Genomic DNA, 24,586 nt, shown 5'->3' with positions numbered 1-24,586 from the left:
GAGCGCATGATCCATTTCCTCGGGGTCTCAGTAAAGTTATTCCCCCCCCCCCCCCCCCCCCGTCTCTCTCCCACGTCAACGTATGTTATACAGCATGACGGGAGAGGGAAATAGCGAGCGGGCGTCACCCAATGCAAATTACATAACTGGTGGGCCGTTTAAAGCTTCCAACCCATTACAAATGGCTGAGCCATAATTCTTCATCGTCATCAGTCGTCGCGTCAACAAAGTGCACATAATGCCTTACAGACGTGTAGCTGCTCCCTCGCTTCTCCGCAGAATGATGAATAATGGCTTAGTAGGTGCTTCCCAACTTCACAAAAATTGTGATTTATGGCGTAGTGGGTACCTTTCTAGCGTACTTGTATTGTAGCCCCAAGAGAGCTTACAACGGGCTCTAGAAACGCCGCTCTTCCAGCTTTCGCTGTGACTGTGCTGCGGTTTCAGCGCAGGCCTGGCGTTTTTTTTTTAATAATATGCGGCAAATACTATTCGAACTATTCGATTCGAAATCATTCGACCAAATCACTATTCGTTTCGGATTCGCTTCGAACCTCAGATTCACTATTCGCCCATCCCTACTTTTAACATTAAACAATTCATTTGCTTCACTATGGAATTCCACAAATACTGTTTCTTCCGACTTCAGCAAAAGTGAGCCACTGTAAACATCCTGTACTGACTTTTTATTATGACATATTGCTACAAGAAGTGATGTCCTGCTTGAGGTTGGTGTGTCTATTGCTCCACTTTGACTTCAACATCTTCCTCTTCCTCTGCATAATGATCCAAAAATTCGCTGCATGCAATTATGAACTTCTCAGTAGTTGGTGGACACTTCAGTTCGACCTTTGTGATGAATGTACCTAGAATAAATGGGAGTGTAACTTTAGTCACTATTTGGAGAACACTTTCTGATAATGTTATATATATGGGAAAACATATGCGCCAAACAGTTAACATTTTTGATCCAGTGCGTGCTGTTTCTTGTATCCACTCAGCCATGACAGTGCCTACAGATCGTACAGACTACAAAGCCAACTGTATTCTTGTTTAATAGCTATTCCTAACTCGTAATGCACTTATAGTTGAATGCTCAGGTGTATTCACATAAAAACTAAACGGTGGTTGGTAAAGTACACTCACAGAGCATGAAAACAGTGTGTTAAATCCGATGCGTACTGTAGTATCGCCACCGGAGGTACCGTCCGGCGGAACCAAGAAGGGCGGCTTCGCGCCGGATTGGGGAGGGGACTCATGTTTATATACAGAGATTGGTCATATGAGTTCGTACATGAAATGCCCGTTGTGTGGCGCTCTGCATCACACAATCGAAACCGAAACTGGTAAGGTGCGACACCACACTTACATTTCCCATTTGCCCAAAGGGGCACATCCGGGTTAACTGTGTATTCAGTAGGTACACAAATTAAATCTGCTATCACTGTGATCAAAATTTTGAAGTTAGATTGCGCAAGGTTCATTTCAGTACTATACATGTCTAGTACAAACTGTAGGCCTAATTAGGGCTGGTAAGTTATGCGGCATGAGGGGGTGGGGCATTATGAGGACATATCACCGTGGCCTCCAGATGCTGGAGAAGCTCAACCACCTGAAATACACCTGCTAGTAGCAATTGTTCCGTGGGCCACAAATCATAATTAATTGGCCATGGACTCTTGTCTCAAGTCAAGTTGCTGTGGTCAGCGTGTAAGGTAAATATGTGGCTTTATATCCTGTGTCATGATGGAAGCTGCTATAGTGGAATGTGCTAGACGGGCACCAGAAGAGTTAGTGAAGATGAAGTTACGCAAATAAAGCCCAACAGAGATATAATAAAAATGTTAACGACTGTGACGACCCAAAGCTACGTCCTGAAATATCTCCCACACCCTGCATTTATGTAGTTGTGCAATTACTAACTTGCACTGAAAGCCACCTCGTCCGACGGTCACTAAAGAAATATAAAGTAAATGACCCGTACATTCCATAAACGTATGCATTTGATGTGATTGGTTCATCACTTTAGTAGAAATAATACAAAGGGACCTGACATAAGAAAGTGACTTACAATGGCTATGATGGATTAATCTTTCTCCGTATACAAAAGTAAAAAAAAAAAGCAGATGAGCAGCCATGTAAGGACAGGTTTTCAAAAGTTTTACTTAGGCAAGACTGACATTCTGCAATGTGTAGCCCACAGCCCTTTATTATTTGCTAGGAAATTTGGGTAGCTCCTGGAATCCTTGTCTACTATCCATGAAAGCTGCACTCCTTTACCTTATTAAATAACAGGGGACTGGGGCATTCTCTGCACATTTGTGGAAGTAGGTCGAGAACACAATATATAGTCAATCGTGTACAATTTTTCACCTATAATTACAAATTATAGGTCAAACACATGAGCACCCTTAGGCACATATAATGTAGAAACTATTGTGCAACACACTAGGAAAAAGTTAACAATGGTAAAGTAAATTTGAAAAAGATTTTTATTAATTTTGCAACACGAAGAATTTCAAATATTAATTGAAGAATTCATTGCTTAATTACTTAACTGAATATTTGCTGAAACCTAAGAACTTTTGCATAAATGTGGTGTCACAAAATAAAGTTTTGTTTCTTGTATTCTGGCCATTTTGATGCCACGCTAGCTAGATTGAGCCTTTACTTTAAGTTTTGACAACATCTTGACGAGCCAGTGTGTTGAACTTCAGAGCTTCCTGGATTTCATCCTCATGTATTTTTTCTGTCTCGCTTCTCTGAACAAAAAAAAAAAGCTTTTTTATAATTTGTGAAGTGCAATGTACTGAAACAACGTAACACTTTTCTTTAGTGTACGTTTAAGAGTTAAACTTCTCTGTTTGATACAAAATATAGTGAGTGAACATATTGGAGGTTAACTCAACTTGCTGCGCAACCACAGCAAGTTTCCTGCTGGTTGCGCAGCAAGTCGAGTTTACAAGTATGAACCAACTAGTCTACAAACAAGTATTGTTGGAGGTAACACCACCAAATTATTACCCTAGAATTTCAACCAGATTGCCTGTTACCTTGGAATATGACAGCATAAAGTTTTGTGTCGAAACTAAGAGCCAAGGAAAAGAAGGAACTTCTGCGAAAGCTTTCCACATTAGAAGGAGGCAGCAACAAGGGGACATGGGACTGACATGAACAAGTGTTCCCTGTCTGGTTGCAATTTTGGATGCTTAGGGTGTTATTGTAGAGCAATGCCTTTTCTGATGCTATGCTTTTCACGCTTGCTCAGTGGTCAGCCTGACGGTGTGCCCGTCAGTCTGTCTGGCCAATGAGCAAGCACGAAAAGAATAAACAGCATTAGCATCGGAAAAGGCATCGCTCTGCTATAACACCCCTACTCTGCTGATGGGAATATCAGCTAGCCTGCTCCCAAACCTCACTCATTTTGTTAGCTTGTTGCTGCTTTTAGCAAAATTTCAAAATCCAAGCAAATTTTTTTCCCCAAAAAAAATCTTTAAGGGTAATTTTTTCAAACCCTCACTTGTATACTGTTCAGCACATCTAGATGCACCCATATGTGTGACCTAGAATTTGCCACAGCTATCTCGCAACATGCAAATGACTACGAAGCAAACAATGTGTATCCCTATTCTAAAAAACTAAGGTTCCGTGCCTAGAAATGTGGGACATAATGAGCGCTAGATGCCTGGTGCTCTCTGTCGGCGGGTATACTCCCAGTGCTGCCTCACTGAATGGTCATTAAAGTTTTCAAGAATTGAATTTCTTGAAAACACTGTTATCACTTAAGCTTGAATTGACATTTGAAAAGAATCCACTTTCAGCACGTTTGAGCTCTATGGTGATAATACTCTAGGTTCCAAAGCAGCTTTAGTTCAACACGGTCCCGCTGAATTAATATGGAACTGCTTTACTCGGAAACACAAACATACATGCACAAACATATACCGGGTGTCCCAGCTATCTTTAGCCAAGGGTTAAAAAATACAATATTAGAGGCAGACGAGTGAAATCACTTGCAAATTACTGACAGTCACCTTGCGCACTACAGACAATTTTTTGTTTGGTAATTAACTAATTTGTTAATTAGGATTATCTAATTAAATTGCTAAATGCGGCTTGCAAAGTTCGAGAGCGTCTTCAGAAACCCCAACTTCATTATTTGCGATAAAGAAAGTCTCACGTATACCATTTTTTCCAAGCTGCAATAGAAAGCCCGCGAAATACAAAAAGAACCACGTGACTAGCTCATTCGCCCGCCGCGAGAATGCTGCCCTCAGCCGTGGTTTGAGAGAACGAAATCGGCTGCGGCCGCGACTCGGCGGCTCCGTTGCAGCGGTAGGCCGACAAGTTGACGGTGGCTTTTTTTGCCCGCGTCAGCCAGTTGGCGCGCGTGACGGTGCAAGTTGTAGCGAGCACGGGCCAAGAAACCACCGTCAACTTATCGGCCTACCGCTGCAACGGAGCCGCCGAGTCGCGGCCGCAGCCGATTTCGTTCTCTCAAACCACGGCTGAGGGCAGCATTCTCGCGGCGGGCGAATGAGCTAGTCACGTGGTTCTTTTTGTATTTCGCGGGCTTTCTTTTGCAGCTTGGAAAAAATGGTATACGTGAGACTTTCTTTATCGCAAATAATGCAGTTGGGGTTTCTGAAGACGCTCTCGAACTTGGCAAGCCGCATTTCTTGCCTAGAGTCAATATTGGGCAATTTAATTAAATAATCCTAATTAACAAATTAGTTAATTACCAAACAAAAAATTGTCTGTAGCGCGCAAGGTAATAATAATAATATCTGTGGTTTAACGTCCCAAAACCATGATATGATTATGAGAGACGCCGTAGTGGAGGGCTCCGGAAGTTTCGACCGCCAGGGGTTCTTTAACGTGCACCTAAATCTAAGTACACGAGTTTCAAACATTTTCGCCTCCATCCAAAATGAAGCCGCCACGGCCGGGATTCGATCCCGCGACCTTCGGGTCAGGAGCCGAGCGCCATAACCACTAGACCACCGTGGCGGGGCGTAGTGCGCAAGGTGACTGTCAGTAATTTGCAAGTGATTTCACTCGCCTGCCTCTAATATAGTAATTTTAAACCCTTGGCTAAAGATAGCTGGGACACCCTGTATACACAGATATGAAAAGGGATCATTACATTAGTAACGTTATGGCCGAAATGCAAGTAAAGAAATCATCTCTTTTAAATGTGTGCCACCTGCATATTCCCTCAAGATATGTACACTCAGACCTCTACATAACAAACACGGATATAACGAATTATCGGTTATAACTAAGTAAATGAAGAGTAGTGTTGTCATACGTACAGTATTACAAATCAACGTTTATAACGAATTTTTGGATATAACAAAGTTATTTTCGTGGCAGATGTGACTTTGTTATAATGAGGTTTGAGTGTATGTAGGTGTACATGTGTGTGTGTGCATGCGATCTCCTGAATTGTAGTCTTCCTTTCTTTCTAGCCCTGTCTACCAATGGACTGTCAAACAAACACACACTTTGGAAAGGCACATGCATCAAAGAGTGTTGAAAGACAAAAAGATTATTACCTGGATCAGTTGTTTTTGGCTTGAATCCATCAATACAAACAAGTAGAGTCCCGATATTGTCTACGAGATGCTCAGTTGGCATGCTGAGCTGATTGAAAAACAAATCAGATTGAGCAAAATCAAAAGACAGCAAACCACACATTTACAGATTATTAAAACTGTTCACATAAAAAATGCCAAATGTGCTGCAATCTTCAGGGCATCTTGTCCTTATCCGATCAACATTCTGACTGCATTTTACTCTACTACTGAACACTGCAAATGCAAGTTTGCTTTGTTACAAAGACATTGCTAGACATATCAATAACATTTTGCAGGCTTTTTAATCTCAAATGTAACACAGTGGCATTTTCCTTCTCTATTCAGATTCATCATAACCACAAACTGATTAATTTGCAATGATTCAAAATGCTCTCTCTCTCTCTCTCTCTCTCACACACACACACACACACACACACACACACACACACACACACACACACACACACACACACACACACACACACACACACACACACACACACACACACACACACACACACACACACACACACACACACACACACACACACACACACATTACGTGGGTCCAGTACATACAAGAGAACAAGAGGGTACACGTACGAGAAAGTAATTCTTTAATGCCTAACGTTTCGGCCGTGGCTCATTCTCTGACAAAGGCCGTGCCACGACCGTAACGTTAGGATAAAAAAATTGCTTTGTCGTACGTGTACCTGCTTGTTTTCTTATATATATTGCCACGCGCTTAATCTGCCTGCGAGAAAGAGGCAGAAGAAGACATGGTAGTTCTCGCTCCAGTGCCTTTGTTTTTGGCTGTGCTGTGCAGACCCCTTTTGGGACTTGTGCCTTTTATCGCCGCCTTGTAAATGTCGCCTTTCTTTTGAATGTGACATTTTATTGGTGGAGGTGCGGGGTACTCTCACCTATGCAACAGACCCATTCCAGTAGCAGGAATGCCAGCCAGAAACCGGAACTTACGCCAGTACACCGTACTAGCTGGAGAATTCGGGGACTGGCTCCAGAGTTTGTGCATTGCAGTACAACTACAACGTTGACAGGTATGGAGGCTACTGCTGCCACCCCTGCTGCTGCAGCTGCACCCGCTTATTACACGTTACACAAACAGCGTGTGCCAAGTCCCTTCCGTGGCAGCCTTTTTGAAGATGTGGAAGACTGGCTGGCTGAGTTTGAGCATGTAGCGGATTCCAACGGGTGAGCCAAAGAAGCAAAGCTCAGAAATGTGTACTTGTCTTTCTGGATAGTGCTCGTACATGGTTCCAGAACCGCAACAGCCTCCTAACATAATGGCGCGAGTTCTGTTGCAGGCTCTTGGACACGTACTCCAGCCCCGATCGTCGAGAGTGAGCTGAATGGGCCCTCCAGTCCCACATTCAGATGCCTAATGAAAGTGTGGCTATGTACATGGAGGATATGGTTCGTCTGCTCAATCGAGCCAGCCAATCCCAACATGCTGGAAGACAAGAAGCTGTGACAGTTGATGAGAGGTGTGAAAGAGCAGCTCTTCGGTGGACGCATTCGTAGTCCACCTAAGATGGTTGCGGAGTTCCTCACTGAAACCATCGCCATGGAGAAGGATCTGCAGCAGCGGAACCAGTACGATCGGCAAGTGATTGCTGCCTATACCATCGGGCTACGATCATTCACGACCCACGTGGAAGCACTTCGCGAGCTTATACGTTCGGTTGTCCGTGACGAGCTGCAACAGCCGCATCAGGCGCAGCAGCCTACCACTAACTGCATCGCCAGCATCATACGTGACGAAGTCCAGCATGCACTCGGTGCACCTCGTCGCGAGACACCTGTTCAGGTTGCTGCACCACTTCAGGCGTTCACAACTTCAAGTGAACCTCGATGCGTGACTTATGTGGACACCTTGAGACCATCCCGTCGTCGGTGACACTACCTCCAGTGAGCAGCTTCCAGCACGCCAGTTATGCCGACACATTTGGATACACCGTACCTGCACCAGTGCCGCTACCTGCAGCAGCCACGTATGCCACACTTCAGTCAGCACAGGCGGTTCCTTATTTTGTAGACACTCGACCCATCATGCGTAAATCCGACATCTGGCGCATGCCCGACCGATGACCGCTTTGCTACCACTGAGGCGAAGCGGGTCACGTGTACAGAGAGTGCCAGTACCGCTGACTTGGACTTCAGGGTTTTCCTGCCAATTCACCCCGTCCCCGGTTTGGACAGAGACCACCAGAAATTGAAGATTTTATCGCTTGGCTGCACGTCACGATCACCATCTTATTCAGGCAACAGGAGTCGGATGCCGCAAGGACGATCTCTGAGCCCTCGTCGGGAAAACTGACGTCAGCGACCTTTCGAGGCGAGGCCGATTCTCGACGTGATGAAGGCCTCGACCTCCAATTGACGCGACTATAAAATATATATATATATATATATATATATATATATATATTTATGCAAAAGATGACTGAAATCGAAAAGCATGACATAAAATTTGAATAAGTGGAACAAAACCGAAAGTTAATACGTCGAACCCGGATATATCGAACTTCCTAAAAAACGGCAATTATTTCAATGTATCGTATAATTCGATATAAAACTTTTAAACAATTTACCATATTTACGGTTGGCTTCATGGCAAGTGGGCTTCATGGCAGTGCTTCACGATAATGCAAGGAAGGCAAGTTACGGCAATATGCGGGGAAGTTTTTCAGTTTCTGTTTTTCCGTGGTTTGTAGTTGAGGGTGTGGGTTGTAGGCAAGAAAATACAGTATCGATGTAAGCAGGGACTCGACATCTTCAAACGCAGCTGAGCGTACTCATCAACAGCAGGAAGCCTCGACTGCCTTGGTTCTAGTGTTGGCGTTGTTTTTCAATATCGTACTCAGCGTTCTTCACATAACTTAGTATGCAGCGGCGATATCAGACTTTCCTCTACATTCAACTGTGTTGATTCTCGCCAGCTTTGAGGAGAACAGCCAGGTTCTTCAGTTTTATAGCAGCCACTGCATTAACAAAACGAGCTGAGAAGTGAATGCGACCCCATACTATGGCTGTGACGACGAGGAATCATGGGGGAAAGCACGCGACGGCAAGCAATGGTTTCTACTTGCTCTGCATGGCGCCCTCCTAATCACACCGCTTCTATCCTATATGCATGCGGGAAAGTCCCCTTCCGCGAGGAAAAGCCAAACTTCTTGAGAGGAAAAGCCAACTTCGTAGGGCGTATTGCACTGCCCAATGTTCGATATATCAAGTTTTCCAGCTATTTTTGTTTGATGTAGCCGTAAATTTTCCTATGCATTGACATTAAAGCAATAAAAACACTGGAGGGAAAGTGGGTGCCATTGCCTATGCAGGTTTCCTAACTGGTACTTCAACAACCATGGGGATGGGAAGTAGCACATGGATTTATGTTACGTGAGCCTGGCATTGAACAATCTTGTGAATGCTCATAAAGGGTGTTGTGTCCTTTAACTGGATATATATATATATATATATATATATATATATATATATATATGAAAGCTCTGATCATAAGACACCTGCCATCTTTTCAGATCAGCTCTAGGGTGAGACAGAAACACTCTGCCACTGGTAAAGTCACTTTAAGATGACTGCTCAACAAAAATGTTTCATTTATGTTTTATTAGGAACCTGACGGCATTTGTTTATAAAACACACCTGTAGACAGTCACAATTTATGGCCATTCCCATTTTTTATAAATCCAGAAAATTGCACAATATTCTCAGATATTCATAATTGAATTTCAATGTGACCAATCCAGGCAATATCAAAAACAAGTACACTGGCAATGCAAAAAAAGATAGCCCCTCTATTACGTCGGACAGAAACACCCCATGATGGAAAGAGTGACGAAATTTGACTGAAGGCGTTTAATTTCAAATACAACTTGAATAGCAAGGATTATACGATTCATATTTGAAATATGGAATATTTGCACATCCATACTACTTACTTTTCCTACAGGGACTTCAACAAAACCGTAGTCTAGCTCTTGCTGATCACTCTTGGAAGCGAAATCAACACCCTTGAAGTAGCCTTGCACCAAGCCAGGCAGGTTATTGGTGACTTTTCCTTCCGAAGAAAAGTGAAAAATAAAATAAACTGAAATTAGACTACATCCATGCATCATGTTTGTGTGACTTGACTATAAAGGTAAAATGTTAATAAGCATTAAAAATGGCTACTACTACTAGCAAACACATCAACAATATATGGTCATCACATCGTGGTAGCATTGGCTATTAAGAGCAAGATATACCTTGGCTATTAAGAGCAAGATATATTTTTCAATACTCTGCACTTTAGAAACTGCCAGAAGAAGTGGTTTGGTTCTGATAGCTGCCTCTGGTAGCTTTCATTGCAACCAAGGAATAAGATTTGCTGTTTCAGCCAATCAGTGTGCACTCCATGAGAATGCTACTCAAACACAAAAAAAAAGATTAGCATTGAGACTGTGACTGAATGCCTTGAAATTCTGGCCTTCATTATTGAATGTGTACAGACAGGATCACATTACTTCTCCCATAACATCTTTTTTTTTTTTTTTTGAAGTCTATGATATGACTTACTGGCTCGCATAAGGTGCAGCATTTAAATCGGGCCTGTGGTTGTATTTTCTGGTGGTCCTCTTCATTTTACTCTCCTTTTGTCCTTCATCACAGGCTTATATGAAGCCACACTTCAATTATAGCCAGAATTAGCCAGTTGGTGAGAGAGATAATGAGAACTAAATAAAATGGGTGCAAGAGTGAAGTGAAGTTTTATCTTCTTTCTTTATAAAAGGAGGAAGCCTGGGCTAAAGGCTGAAATGCCTGGCGAAGGCCTTGGCTCCCCTGTACAATCCATCAAAAATGATAACAGAAAACGTCATAGATACAAAATCAGGTGCACTTTCAGGCTTCACTAATGGTTTCATGCAAAACACAAGTAACTGTCAATTAAATATTGCTTGGCTTCTTTCTTAAATACATTCAAAGAAACATCAAAATTAACATTTATCGATAATGTACTAAGAGCTGCATTTACTTGAAAATTTATTTTTTGTTTGCCATAGTACTACGAGTACGAGCCATAGTATGTGTATAAGCAGACAGCACAATCTGTGCAGCTCTTATGACATTTGCTTTCTGCTAGACAACATGAGCAGCAACAAATCATGGTAAGCTTTTTATTGATCAGTATGGCCTAAAGGGGCTACAAAACGTTTTTGGCAACTAAGGAATGTGTCAGAATGGCGCAGTACTTTTTTATGAGTACACTCCCGAAGAAATGTTGATATGATTGGATATTAAATGTGCAATTACTAGTTTGACAATTCCCTCAACACATCGGTTCCACTCCGATATGGTAGTGGTGATAGCAATGCTTGCATATTACACTCTTCTTTCCATAGCCCACTGTTGGCAGCCTTTTGGCATGAGCTTCTGACAAAGCAATAAAGAAGTGGATAAAAGACAAGCTGAATGCCTTAACAAGAAAAACTTCCCCTCTTCCTAGTGATTGCCAACACATCTTGGACGGTGTGCATGCACGTATGAGCTCATGCATGCAAATAATTTGCTGTAAAAAGTAATTGTGTAACTAAAAGCTTTTCCTGCAGTAATAACAGGAGTGTCATAAAAACTTCCAGACCTGAGAAATTTATTTCGGCATCACTTTTGTTTACATTCAATCCATGCTTTATCTATTAATGTCCTAGTGCACTGCAGTTCCCTGCAAGACCATGCAATGATCAGGAACTGCAGTTAATGAGAAGCCAGGTCACTTGTCTTAATCATGATCATGTGAATACATAGTGTAAGAGTTCGATAAGGTGTATACATCTAGAGGTCTTTTAGTGCTAACAAACTGATAACATTACGATGTGAGTTTGTCTCTTTCTTGCAATGTCCTTTTGTTGAGTTAATTCACCTTAATTATGGAAAACCAGGTTCACAACAGCTGGCACTTGTTACCAACTCATGATAAGTCAGGAGCAAGATCTCCAAAAATGCTGCCACAGTGGGTGCATTAAAACATGCTTATACCAAAGAGTGGGCACACAGCTATTTGTACCTGTGTCGGCAAGCTTTAGTGTGAGTGAAATTTGTGACTGCATATATTTGTGTGTAACAAATATGTTGCACCTACTGTCAAGCAGTTGTTTGCACCAAAAGAATATACGAACAAACTTTTCTTTACTTGTCATTTGACTAGACAGCAGGTTAAACCCTTCTGATTTTATTTCATACATGAATTACGCGAAGCGGTGCAATATATTTTGCCCGCAGCGCAGGCACGTAGTCAGGATTTTTTTTCGGGGGGGGCCCAAGGCCTAATTATTCGAAAGAAAGTCTTTTCAAGGCAAAAAGAAAAAAAAAGTTGCCCGGGAATATAAAAGGCTGGACGAATTTCGGGGGGGGGGGGGGGGGGCCAGGCCCCCTCCTTGCCTACGTGCCTGCCGCAGCGTGCTTCATGGCACTTTTAAAGCACTTACCGTTTGCTAGTGTTGGTAACTTCGTTTTTAGTAAGCCTCTTAACTGAGGCAGATCTTGCACAATGTCCACATGTGCCAAAATATAGTCGAAAACTTTTGTGTCTAGTTCTCCAGCAAGTATCTGCAAATAAGTTTTAAGGGAGGTCTCAATTTCTGGTGAGTGGGATACGCCATGACTAGGAAGGGAAAACACTAAACAAATTTACATATGACCACACTTGCCTAACATATTCTGCCTCATGAAATATTATTTCGGTCACTCACCTTCCACTATTAAATACAGTGGAAGGCAAGTTTTACCTTTCAGGGGCAATTAATGCTCTAATGTCTTTCAAGGAATTCAATTGATTATTTCTTACCCTTTTGATGACGGTTGCACCACCTGCCACTTCTGCCCCTGCTGCAAGTGCCTCAGTTGCCAAATCAGTGCTCTGCAAGACAGTAATTGCAATGTCTAAACACAGTGTCCAATTTCTCAATCGGCTATAGCATACCTTGCAAAGGGCAATAATTCTCTTCTCTCTCTTGGTGATGGAGAATGGATGATTATAGAGCACAGTCCCTGAAAAATCTTCTCGAAACTTGGTCTGCATTAATGAACACAAACATATAATAAAAAATGGACAGTCTTAAAAGGAAAAAAGAAAGCTCACTGAATTCAATAAGAATCTGAAAAAAGATAAGCACTGCCATTACATGCTCTCTACATTACTGCCTCCTGGTACAGCCATTATTTCACATATATTTGAGCAGATGACCGCGTTAGTGGCATTTCATGAACATTCCCTAGTGTAGTTTCTCTGCTTCGAAGCCACTACATATAGCATCACACCTATTGTGGCAGACCACCTAACCTAGCAGACCACCTAAAAATTAAAAGGCAAAACAGTAAAATGTAGCTCGCACATCAATGTTTATGTCACTATGCATCTGAAATATCATTGTGATTGTGTAATCAACATGTTCATATTTTCTGTAAGATAAAATTTCTTTTTCCAGCAGTAGTTACGTGTCAACTCAAAAAAAAAAAAAAAAAAAGAAATGCTATCCTGGGCAAGAAAATGTGACAAAGCATGCTAAGACTGCCAGTATGTTACAGCAGAACAGTAAGAGGCAATGAGCAACACAGCTAAACATGACATCACAGCAATGTTTTCAGATGCAACCACTTTATCTACTGTCACACAAAAATGAACACACTACCTCTTTCCTGCTAACATAAAGCTAAACAGTTTTTTCAGTGGCCATATTTTGTAATGATCTAATTAAGTTTTCATCCTTTTCACCCTTTCTCACTTCCTTCGACATTGCTGAGTACTAGTCATTATTGCTGGGATCAGCGACTAAATGCTATTTGCAGAATAAATTGTTACAACATGTTGCTACATATAAAAAACAAGCTAACTCAATTGGATGCTGCACAAAGAAGTCTCATGAAGAAACTTCTACTGCTTAGTTGTAATAGAACATGAGCCAACAGACAAGTCTACCTTAGGCCACATACTAAAGGCCACTACCCCTGTTGCTTTTACTAAAACAAACAAGAATGGACACATGCTTAAAATACAAGACTAGCTAGGTTAAACAGAGAAGCGGTCGTACTCCAAGTACGAACACAGAAAGACAGGCTTAATAAAACAGAGGACAATGGGAACATGGAGACAAAGTGTTGAACAGTGGTTGGACAAGGGTATCACTGGTAACACTGAAGCCAGCGTTTCGACAAAGAAAATTCAGTTCATGCCTTTGCTGCCCTGTTGAAGACAAGGGCCTTAGACCAGTGATGTGATTGACCGAAGCAATTTCGGCGCAACTTCGGGAGCAGCTAAAATATCACTTTGGATCAACACAACAACCTTTATGCAAATATTTGTCTCTAAGCAGGAGCAGTTAGAATATATTTAAAAAAATTGATTTACGCACAAATACATGCACGTTTACTTAGAATGCCCCAAAACATGAAAAGAAGTTACTGCTCTTCATTTTTCTGCAGATAGCCCTTTCTTTAGTCTTGTGACCTCAGGCCACCTAGAATTTTCCCGGAATGAACTCATGAACGCACAGCACAGTGGGGTCGTGCGGGGAGCCTGGGACGTACGTGCCCAAATCCCTTGGTAATAAAGTTTTACCTCCTCCTCCCGGAATCCCCTTCATATTTGTAATTGAATGTGACTTTCCCTGATGCTTTAGCTAAAGTGCTGGAAGTACAAGCTGTGTAAAATTTCCATTCATTCTTTTTATTATCCTGAAGAATTATTCTGATGACATTCGTGCTTTCAGAACAATCTAAGCCTTCATTGCGAAGTGAAGTGCCTGCTTTTGTGCCTTATAAAGAGAATTGTTAGGATCCTGGTTCATGGACGGTTAATAATATACAGGGTTGAATAATTGGTCCTTTGTGCCCGAAACCTAAACTGTGTTTCATGAAATTTGCGGTATTGGGAGAATTCACATTCAATTAACTTTGACAAGTTCTCACACATGAACTGTTGCTGCGGTTGAGAAACAGAACCGATACCAGGATGCTGGGACACTATGCTTTCTCAGCGAAATCCCACAGTCCACTGCAGCACGTGGAATTGTTGATAAAGTTAGGTGACTGTATTGTGAGACTTAAAAATTAAGCACTCTGCACAAACTTTTATGGAAGTATGTTACAACAAATAATTCAACATTTTTTTTTTAACAAGCTATGGTCCATCAAAATGGTCTATTCAAGTACATACATGTACTGCTCACAGAATAAATGAAATCAATTAGGTAGAAGACTGTCGCCCAAAACTTGTAAATGCACCAACTACAGTGAACTCTCACTTGTATGCACGTCGGTTTAACAAATATTTCACAATAATGAACTTTTAGAAAATCCCCAGCGGTTTTCCTATGCACTCTATGCAAAAATCTTTCAGTTAAATGAATTTCTGAATAGTGAATATTTCAGTTGAACGAACTTTATCTGTGGACCCGGGCTCATTTTTGAGATCAATTCAATGAAGTTTTGCGCTCTGCAGCACTGGCATAGCCGATGCGAGCCGCCCCCAAATCGACCATCCACGGCGGCGTGCAACATCGCTTGTGCATGCAGCGCCGCCAAGGCAAAGCGGCTGTGTGGCAGACGAAAACGAGCCAAGTGCGCTTCAGTACCTGCATAAAACTATCAGATTTGGAAATTGTTTCCAGAGTTCATCCAGAACCGAAAGAAGAAGAGTGCGATGAAGTTGTAATGGCCGAGGCAGGTTCAAATCCTGTATAACCGAGGCTGTAGGATATGCCAAAAAGTTGTGAGACTTCGTGTCACAGCAGCAAGCTGTGCCAGAGGCAGTGCACAGAAACGTACTATCTGGACAGCTTTGTCTCTTCTTGCACTTTAAGGATGCCAGTCCAAATGAAAATTATAGAATTAAAAAAAAAAATTGCATTTCACACTTTTCACTTTACATCTGCTGTGCCCAATGCTGTTCCGTATTGTAGTGAATATTCAGTTTAGTGAACTTTCAGTTAAGTGAACTATTTCTTCGGGTCCCTTGAAGTTCACTCAAGTGAGAGTTCACTGTATTACTTTTCTCTAGCTTCGTCCACAACAGTTAGAAGCCATATTACTGAACTTAAAGGGACACTAAAGAGAAACAATGAATCGGTTTAGATAGATAGACAACTCTAATGTCGTTAATTTCACCATCATAGGTTTATTATTAGAGGAGAAAATCCAAGTTCAAAGTTTCGTTTTTAAATTTCGTGCCGATATCTCCCCGCGTGACACCACAGATTTCAAAGTGTATTTATTGTATTTTGGCGCCATTGGCTCAACAAAATTACCCCAAACTTGGTATGTTAAGTCTATGGCCCCCTAGGGACTACGTAGTCCCTGGTAGGCGCCGTCAAAACTTGTGACGTCACGGCGAATGGTGCGGAAACTTCCAAGGTGGCGTCGCCACCCGCATTTTATTTTTGCGTGTTTTCTCGCTTACTAAGCCTCTTCTCGCAGCAAGCGTGGTGTTTTTGGTATCGTGAAAGAGATCTTTACTAATATGAGAAAAATCGTTTTGCTGTTTAGTGTCCCTTTAATGATGCAATCTCGCAGTATGGTCTAGTAGTAGTAGAAAACTTTATTTACACAGTATGGGCCAGTCTGAATTGTTTGGCAGGGCTGTGTCTAGCAACTATTTCAACTACACAGCAGTTGCCAGTATGCTCCAATGACAAGTAGAAATTACAGTGTCAACTTAAATATGGTTTACAAATGTGTTACGTCTTCTTTTTCTCTGAAAGATTGCAAGAACGATGTCTTGGTGCACGCTTGGCGCAAATTAGGAGATTTCTGCAGAAATGCAGCAGGACGTGGCAGGTTGACGCAGCTATCACATCACTGTTAGTCGTAACGTTGGTTCCAGTGACATCCGCTGTGGAAACACCACTGTAGCTCATTTTCACAAACTCTCAGCTGGTCTACAAAGCATTGCTAAATAGGAATGAATATTTATTAGCTACTAATTTGCTTCGCTGAAGAAAGCAAAAAAATTTGGATTAACAGACAAAGCTCTATATTCATCTTGGAAAGCTGGTAGAAAGATACAGGTTCGGAGGAATGCTATTAGTTTCCAAAGGCTCACTTGAGCAGCTTTAATGAGCACTCTAGATGTTTAGATGAGCATAATTTGCATATGCATTTTGTTTGTGTGAGAGATAAACAGGGCTCAGTGCTAGGGGTCTATTTTTGCTTATACCCTGAATTTATTTTTTCTTCAACTTTTTAAGCAATGCAGATGTACACAAACTTGCCACAAGTAGCCAAACTGCACCATTTGTAAGCTGAATTATTTGATGACACAGACATTACTTGCACAAGAAATTTTACCATGTAGCCAGATACATAACAAAATAATTAACACAATGTTGGAAAAAGTCACATGCTCCATGCAGGTTGGTCTGCTCTTAAAGTGAATACACAAGCCTGTAGCTACAGGTGCACCGAGACAGGCCATGCATCAAAGAAAATCTGCACAGGTGCCATACCTGCAGGTGTAGCTTCACCTCATGTGTTCTGTTACATCGAGCTCACCAAGTCTGTGTTGCATTAAAGTGAATTTCACATTCAGTAGTATGCCACAGTTATAGGGCAGCCAGTCCTGTCTTAGTGTACATCATTTAAAAGGTTACCTGTTTTACTACTCTGAGTCCAACAAACTGCATAGATAGCATAATAATATCTGGGGTTTAATGTCCCAAAACCACAATATGATTATGAGGGACGCCATAGTGGAGGGCTCCAGAAATTTCGACCACCTGGGGTTCTTTAACGTGCACCTAAATCTAAGTACACGGGCCTCAAACACTTTTGCCTCCATCAAAAATGCAGCCGCCGCGGCCGGGATTCGATCCCATGACCTTCGGGTCAGCAGTCGAGCGCCATACCCATTATACCACTGTGGCGGGGCCGCATAGATAGCAGCAAACTTTCCCATTAGAAATAAAATAAACAATTTGGCCCTTCTCCTTATTTTCAGTTCACAAAAAGCACCTAATACTTTCCCTCAAGAAAGAGCAGTATGATGGAGTCAATACAATTCATTTGGTTCAATGTGAGGAACCCTCTGCTTAATGTGGTGTGACAACATAAAGCAGCAACAATCCTGTTTCTGTAAAGTGCCTGCAAGCGAAGTTTTGTCCACCATAGCACAGATTTACATTGCCCGAATAATGCTGCAGATGTCGTGAAGTCATACTTCTAGCAGTCACTGTGCCTGCACAGGTTTCTTTCAATGCACAACCACAATGACTGCACTGGAACTATGCAGAGTGTGGAGATGCACTTCATGCTATCCCTAAAAGTGTAGACCGCAAGTGGTGCACCAATGCGAAAAGAAATATCAGGTTTCATCTAATGCTGATAATTTTCCTTATTGCTGCATGAAAATAATGATGTCCCATGAGGGAGATTCTTCATTGAAAGTAAACCACAGTGAGTTAGATTTTTATACACATTTGAAATGAATTACCATGTGACCATGACGGAATCACCATGAATCACCAATACAAAACTGCAAAAGGTTTTAAGCAAAAGCGGTCGTTAACTGCCAATCTAGTGAGCCATGAGGTGATGTGGGTGGTGGTGTGAAAGACAGAAGCCTTTTTTGTCATGAGTGATTCGTGCCTACAGCCATGTCTGTGAAGAGCAACAAAATTGAGTTGTGTGTTATGCTGGTCCTAAACTATTCACAGCATGACAATCTGTTCTACACTGGTAGCTGCACTGACACTCTTAAAGAGCTTTATTCAACACGATATGTGGTATGGGTTAAGTAATAGCAGAGCTACAATGTCTTGAAGAAATTGAGCTCAACACCTCCTTGTTTCTACATTCCCACAATTCATGCACTCAACTAAAGCAGCTTTCAACTTATGCTATGCTTTAGAGCAGTATATCATTTCCATTTTCTTTCTTCACATGACAAACATAAAAATACCTCATTATTTACACTGCGACAAGTTCTCAGAGTTGGTATGGCATCCTCTCACTAGCTTTGCGTATTTGTATATTCTCTGTGCATGGAGCACAGAGAATATACAAAGCTGTTCAGAATACATAGATGCATCCTTGATAAATAATAATTATAATTCACTAATGACAAAAGCAGAGCTATGGGCACCTGCCATTCACAAACAGTGCAATGTAGCCTACTCAAAAAAGCACCAATTTCTGGTAGCTAATTTCATTTGTCCAATTCAACAATTACAGCCAGAAGCAAAGCACACATTCAATACATTCACTTGAGGTTTATGCAACCGCTACTCAATGATGGCTAACCAACAAGCATGCTGAAGTCATTAAGGTCTAGCTGACAATGCCTTAGATGTACTGACACCAACCTTCGGAGTTGATTTTACTTCGCCATATTAGAGACTCTGAGCAAGTGTGAAGCTCAGCAAATGCTGGTAAGACAATTTTATTTTTACCTTAAAGTGAATTTTCGCATGGTGCACCCTCTGATATCAACACTAGCATTACATCTGGATACAGTATCAATTCTGGTGATTTCACGCACCAGCATGGCCAGTTGTGATAATGTCAGTCACCAAAAGATACAAAATGGCCCCTTGTGCGTTACCAGTTGAGCACAGCAGCTGTAGAAAAGTCACAATATCTTGCGTGAGCACGATGAGGAGAAGCTCAGACCGTGCCAAGATGTCAGGGTGCAGTAAGAACTGAAACTAGCTTTTAAAAACATCTTGTAACTCATTTTTCAGGGCTCTTGAGGGCAATGCCTTTCATTTGATGGAAACAAAACAACAACAAAAAAGACCACTGAAAATTTTCGTGTCAGTAGCCGTCTAAACAGGTAAGGAGGGTGGTGCCTCTTTGAATCTTATTCAGAATGCTCACCACCCTAACGTTTGGCTGCAGTGTGCTCTACACGCTGCATTTGGTCACTGCATGTGCCCAAGCCTGTTTAGGCCCCTCTAAAACGGCCACTGAGCTTTCACTTAGAAAGCTCAGTGACCGTTTCACTTAGAAAGCTCAGTGGCGCGTCAGTAGCGTCGCGCGTATACACGCTTCCGCCAAGACCCACGACGTCGTGCGTATAGAGTCGGTCTTCACTTATGGCATTACGTGTGCTGGAGAATGTATCATACCTTTTTCTTCGTCTTCAAACTGAGCTCTACGAAGGCATAAAGAAGTGCATCCGGATCATCCAAAACAGTTGGGTGGTGTGTTTCTCTGTGCATGGCTATGGCGTCCGCAGCGGGATACACAACTGGCATGTACTTGTCCGTGAAGAAAACATCGTCCATCGGTGGCTCCTTCAGCCGATCTTCGTAAGTCTCTCTTCGGGGTCCGATGAGGAGCTTTCTGCGCAAGATGGAAACACGCCTCAACACAAGGCACGCTTATGCTGCGCCTACCAAAGCCGTTGGGCAAACAAAAGTGCTGTCAGCTTAATATTTCATACCAGTGTCACAAGCGCACTGTCGATCGCGATCAGGGCCGATCCGGATAAGGTGCTGCCACACAGTCACTTTTAATCGCGAACAGGCCCGATTGGGATCAAGACGATCGCGAACTCCGCGTCGAGGTCTGGCTCCCAAATCGCGATTTGAGTGACGTCTGCGCGTAACTCGCTCCGGATTAGTTTGGATCGTGCAGCAGCGGCCCTGATATCGAACTGAGTGAGCATTGAACCGCTTACCTTGACTTCATCCAAGCAAGCTTGTCTTTTTCGGGAGGTTTTTCAAGTTTCCTTTGCCTATTACGTTTTTGTGCAGCTAATATTAACTTCTGGTGTTTTTGGGTGGCATAAGATCGTATCTGTGATACAAAAAGAGCTTATGTCAATCAAGTTCCACGAAATTACTCCACAGAAGAGCTCCAACAGAGTGGACTCACTTGTGCTGTTTCCTCCACGGTGACCATCACGCAAGGCACGTGAGCGCGCACCATAGTCCTCAAAGATGGGGCTGGAACAAAAATCAATGAGTTGCAATAATTTCTTCCGTTTTTGAAAACCCAGCCGCCAACATACTTAGCCACGGTCGCAGCCGACATGCTACGAAGGCCGCCATGCTTCTGAAGAGCAGGACCGGGCAATTGTAGTTTCGCAGTAGGATAACAATCCCGTTCATTTGTAAAATTATTAATGAAATTTCTTAAATGAAATTCAAATAATGCGGTATAATTTTATTCAGCACAATATAGTTGCTTTTATTTCGACAGAAGTGTAGCGTTTTCTTGTGGTGGACTTTGTTTTTGGAATACTATGATGGGAAAGTAGCTGCTTTTACAAATAGGCTCATTCGGGAAAAAAAAAAGTGAAATTCGAAACAGGCTTCTCTTGGTCGGATATTCGGTTCATTCGTTATTAAATGAAGGTGCGTAAACTTACAACATGCATGGTGTGTAATGTGCTAGTAGTGCTTATAAGGTTCCCTTTGAGCGTGTAAAAGAGACGTTCGTGTGAAGTTGGAGGTGAATGTTGTGCATTTATGTTGCACATTTATTGTTCTAGTATTGTGGTACGGGACATCACTTGCTTGCCCTGGAAGTGATACGCATGTGGCTACAGAGAGCGTGCATTTTCCGTATTACGCGAAGTGATCGTGTGCACCGTTCGCGTGGCGGCAGATGTCAGTTGTCATGCTGCCGTGCTGCGAATTGAAACCCTACTGTAGTGCGTTATCTCCAGTGATCTTTTGTGCCCAGCCTGTCTGGAACAGTGCTGGCATGTGCGTCTGTGTTCGTCGGCTGTTCCAGTAGAGTGTAGAAAATAGCGGGAACTGTGTGTGGCCCTCGAAACGCAGTGCTCATCGACGGTGGTACTGACGTCGCGCGTATTCATCAACAACTTGGTCATCTACCGACGTGATATGCATGTGTTCACGCGTGATCAAATGGAAGAAAGAAAGAAAAAAGCAATTGTGTTTTCATAGCAGAACGAGGCTCGTGGTGCACGTGTCTGTGCCACGGATCCGAACACCAACGTCTCGAAAGATGTTTTACTATTACCCGAGTGAGTTGTTTCTTGATTCATCTCTAATGGATTAGTGCTGATTAAATATGTAGTATTCAGTGCGAGTGAACTTTCTCACTTTTATTTTTTGGTAGTGAACAATTGTTAGTTCGTACTCTTAGCCAGAATATCTACGCTAAATTTTTTTAGTTTATGGGAGCTTTTGTTAGTGTTGTTGGTGAAAGTGCTCACAATTTTTTCAAGTAGTTGGTGGATTCATGACTTCCACTTTGTTATGCTGCATGAAGTTTAGGCCAAGTGTTTGCTGCCACATTCATTTAAACTTTTTTGCCATTTCATAATGCAAGTGGTCTCTGTCCATAAACTAAATAAAATAAAAATGTCAGTTAAGGCATTGGTTGTGTTCTTATTTTTTTTCCTTTCATATCAATTTCATATTGAACATGCAGGAAATTCTCTCAATGTAGCATTAATAAAACTTACAACTTCGTAAACTTTAGCTAGTTTGCAGGGATTCATCGTAGAAAAATTAAGGTGTGCAGACCCGTTTCCCTTCTCTTGTGTGTGGGACTACATACTTAGCTTTTAGTACAATGAACAGCATTAATAATTCCAAAGCTGTGTTGCTTCAGTGCAAAGGCTAAGTATCTAAATCCATATGTGTTCCCTAATTCATTAAGTCCTTAACTCCAAATGTATTTTATCTCCCGCATTATTCGTGTTTGTGTATTCTCGTAAAAAGCATGCTTGCTGTCAATTTTTCGTTGTCAAGTAACCTGTTCAGCATGTAAGATTTTCTTGTACTTCATCGTAGCATTGTTCTGAACTTTGTCCTTTCTTGAAGCCTCATGTGTATATGTGTATTTTCATCTGTGCATACTTAGTATCAGTAGTGCAAATGACGCTTTGCCTTGTGAATGCTCATATCATTTTGGCTAATGCTAGTTTTCAAACCGTAACCGAGCCACATTCCCAGTTCAGTGTGTGTGTGTCTATATATATATAGTTTCAAAAGAATATTCCTGGCTATCAGTTAAAATATATGAGAGGAAGTCACAGTGAAAAACATAACATGTTTTATGTTATGTTTTTCACTGTGATTTCCTCTCGTATATATATATATATATATATAATGTGAAGACACATTGAAGGCTGCTTAATTGTAGTGCGTGGTTTATGATGAAAATAGCACAAATGCTTAAGAACACATTCACACCCTTTTTAGATCAGTAGACTGCTTTCTTTTTATTATCTTTGTTGTTCAATCTGCATCTTGTGCATGTTATTCCTGTTAACATCATGTGCATGTCATTACTGTTAACTCCTGTATGTCTTTGCCAAATTTTGTTGTGCTTTTTCTGTTTTTGATGCCTCAGTAAATAAAGGGGCGTTCTTTATTTGCACTTCACCGTTTGCATTGAGCATGCTTGTGCTGTAGTCCATTTAATTGAGGTGTGGTTGGAGGCAGAGCGGTGTGCATATGTGCTGTGACTGCAGCTGCTGCATAATATCAAATACAGTGGATATCAGACCCCAGCTGCAGTTGCAGTCATGCCCTTTCATTCATTTTAGAATGATCTAATGCAAAGCACTGCTCTCCCGCATCTCTTCCCTTTCACATCACTCCTCACTTTACAGTCCTTTCACATCGCTGTTTTCGCTTGCAAGCTGTGCAGCTTTTGTCAAATGCATTGAAACCATTCATGCATATGTCTATTACTGGTGCTGGCTCTTTTAACATGACGATTGCAGCACTAAGAAGCTTACGTTACTCTCCAGCGCTTTAAGGTGATGCAGATGCACTGTGAGCCTCGCTGCATGCCTCTGAGCCGATTGCAGTTGTGAAGGTTGGTGCTGGTGTAAAGTGTCGCATACACCATAATATGCATTCACTTCCATCTTTAGTCTTCTTTTATTTTCTATTTTCGCATTGCTTGTGGAAATGCTAAATTTGTGCTACATGTGCCACACTGCATCGGACAGGTTGGGGAGTGGGGGCAAGTCATTATATAAATGGTGTGGGTGCACTAAAGACATTTGGTGAAATGCTAAAGTAGGTGTAATACACCCCTGACTTCTAATAGAGAGACCTGTTTTCTATGTTTGGGATATATATACCAAGAGTATGCCGAGTTTTGTGCTCAGGTACTACTAATGCTGAGCTTTTTATATGCTTAAATTTTCCTTGGCATACTTTAAGTGCTTTTGCTATTAGTGAGTTACTTTGTAGAGATATAGTGTCAGCATCATGGTGGCACTTGCTGTGTGCTGTGCGAATGAACCTGCAAGACAAGTTCATTTGAGCAAGCATTACAGCTCGAGCCACACACGTATCATTACAATGTAAGATCTCCACCATTATGTGATAACGCTTGTTGGCCAAGGAAAGTAGTAATGAAGTACATTTTCGCTACCGCTTGTTCAACGATGCAAAATACAGATTCTGTTCTTTTCTAGCCATTTCTGTTCTTTCATGGGTGTTTCTGAAATGCTAACTGCGTTTCTGATTATTTTTTTCCTTGCTGCTATTAACCCAGAGATGCTTCCCAATGCTGTATTGTTGTATGCACATTTTGTACGTAGTGGGTAGAATTGCACAATTTTAGGGGGAAGACTTACAAAAATATATTTTTTTTGGTAGCAATTGCAGGTAATATACTAAAAGGTTTCAGAAAAGAACAGTTGTGCAGTTTTGCTGCTTTCGAAATCCTTGAGAAAAATAAAAAAGGCCATTTATCTTCAACCCTCAGGGAAACACAACAGTGGGACGAGTAGATAAGTGGTGTGGTCAGCTGACAGCTTGCTTTGATTGTTAGTTTGTGACTTGTTGACATTAGTTTTGGTTAGACACTTGTCATGCAATCTAACACCTTGAAATGTGTAGAAGAGAACAGGCCAAGCTGCTACTATGGGTGCTGTAGTTTAGCATTGCAAGTTGATGAGAGGAACATTGGCCACACTCAGAGTCCATGTGAATTGGCTTTATAAGCTTGCAGCGTTTTCAAGGTTCAGCCCCTTGAATAACATTCCTGGCACCAGCTGT

General features: G+C 41.8%; 2 protein-coding genes and 1 non-coding gene across 5 annotated transcripts in view; 1 reads left to right on the top strand and 2 right to left on the bottom strand.

Annotated features, from left to right (window-relative positions):
• Positions 1 to 689: 689 nt before the first annotated feature.
• LOC119402247 (50S ribosomal protein L1) lies at positions 690 to 20,681 on the bottom strand. The gene is made up of 10 exons (XM_037669384.2): positions 20,599 to 20,681; positions 20,463 to 20,533; positions 20,266 to 20,384; positions 19,712 to 19,928; positions 12,574 to 12,666; positions 12,439 to 12,510; positions 12,080 to 12,200; positions 9,557 to 9,675; positions 5,559 to 5,646; positions 690 to 866 (listed from the first exon to the last, which is right to left on the bottom strand). The coding sequence occupies exons 1-10, from the start codon at positions 20,636 to 20,638 to the stop codon at positions 739 to 741; spliced, it is 1,068 nt and encodes a 355-aa protein (XP_037525312.1). The 5' UTR covers positions 20,639 to 20,681; the 3' UTR covers positions 690 to 738.
• Positions 4,938 to 5,010, bottom strand: Trnar-ccu (transfer RNA arginine (anticodon CCU)). Its single transcript has one exon. It is a non-coding gene; the product is annotated as a tRNA-Arg (tRNA).
• Positions 20,682 to 20,789: 108 nt separating the features above from the next.
• The window catches only part of LOC119402227 (CCR4-NOT transcription complex subunit 6-like), a 241,746-nt gene continuing 237,949 nt past the window's right edge, over positions 20,790 to 24,586 (top strand). Inside the window, exon 1 of one of the 3 annotated variants that reach the window (XM_037669367.2) lies at positions 20,790 to 20,944. Coding sequence is in view for 2 of the 3 variants with exons in the window: in XM_049417738.1 (XP_049273695.1) it covers positions 21,444 to 21,582 (139 nt within the window). In the remaining variant the exon portion in view is untranslated. Of the gene's footprint in view, positions 20,945 to 21,158; positions 21,583 to 24,586 lie in introns of those variants that run through there. The other 2 variants (XM_049417738.1, XM_049417742.1) reach the window with 2 other exon arrangements.

This window comes from Rhipicephalus sanguineus, chromosome 1 (assembly GCF_013339695.2).
Source record: "Rhipicephalus sanguineus isolate Rsan-2018 chromosome 1, BIME_Rsan_1.4, whole genome shotgun sequence".
Taxonomy (NCBI): domain Eukaryota; kingdom Metazoa; phylum Arthropoda; class Arachnida; order Ixodida; family Ixodidae; genus Rhipicephalus; species Rhipicephalus sanguineus.
The sequence above is the reverse complement of the archived record's forward strand: the minus strand, read 5'-3'. Positions and strand labels throughout refer to the sequence as shown.

What these genes read in the sequence shown, in the direction of transcription:
- LOC119402247 (XM_037669384.2), bottom strand. Translation starts at nt 20,638, where the DNA reads ATGGCGGCCTTCGTAGCATGTCGGCTGCGACCGTGGCTAA. An exon ending in GTTTGAAGACGAAGAAAAAG is followed by an intron (nt 12,667 to 19,711) that starts GTATGATACATT and finishes TCATTAATGCAG; the next exon opens with ACCAAGTTTCGAGAAGATTT. An exon ending in GAATTATTGCCCTTTGCAAG is followed by an intron (nt 12,511 to 12,573) that starts GTATGCTATAGC and finishes ACTGTCTTGCAG; the next exon opens with AGCACTGATTTGGCAACTGA.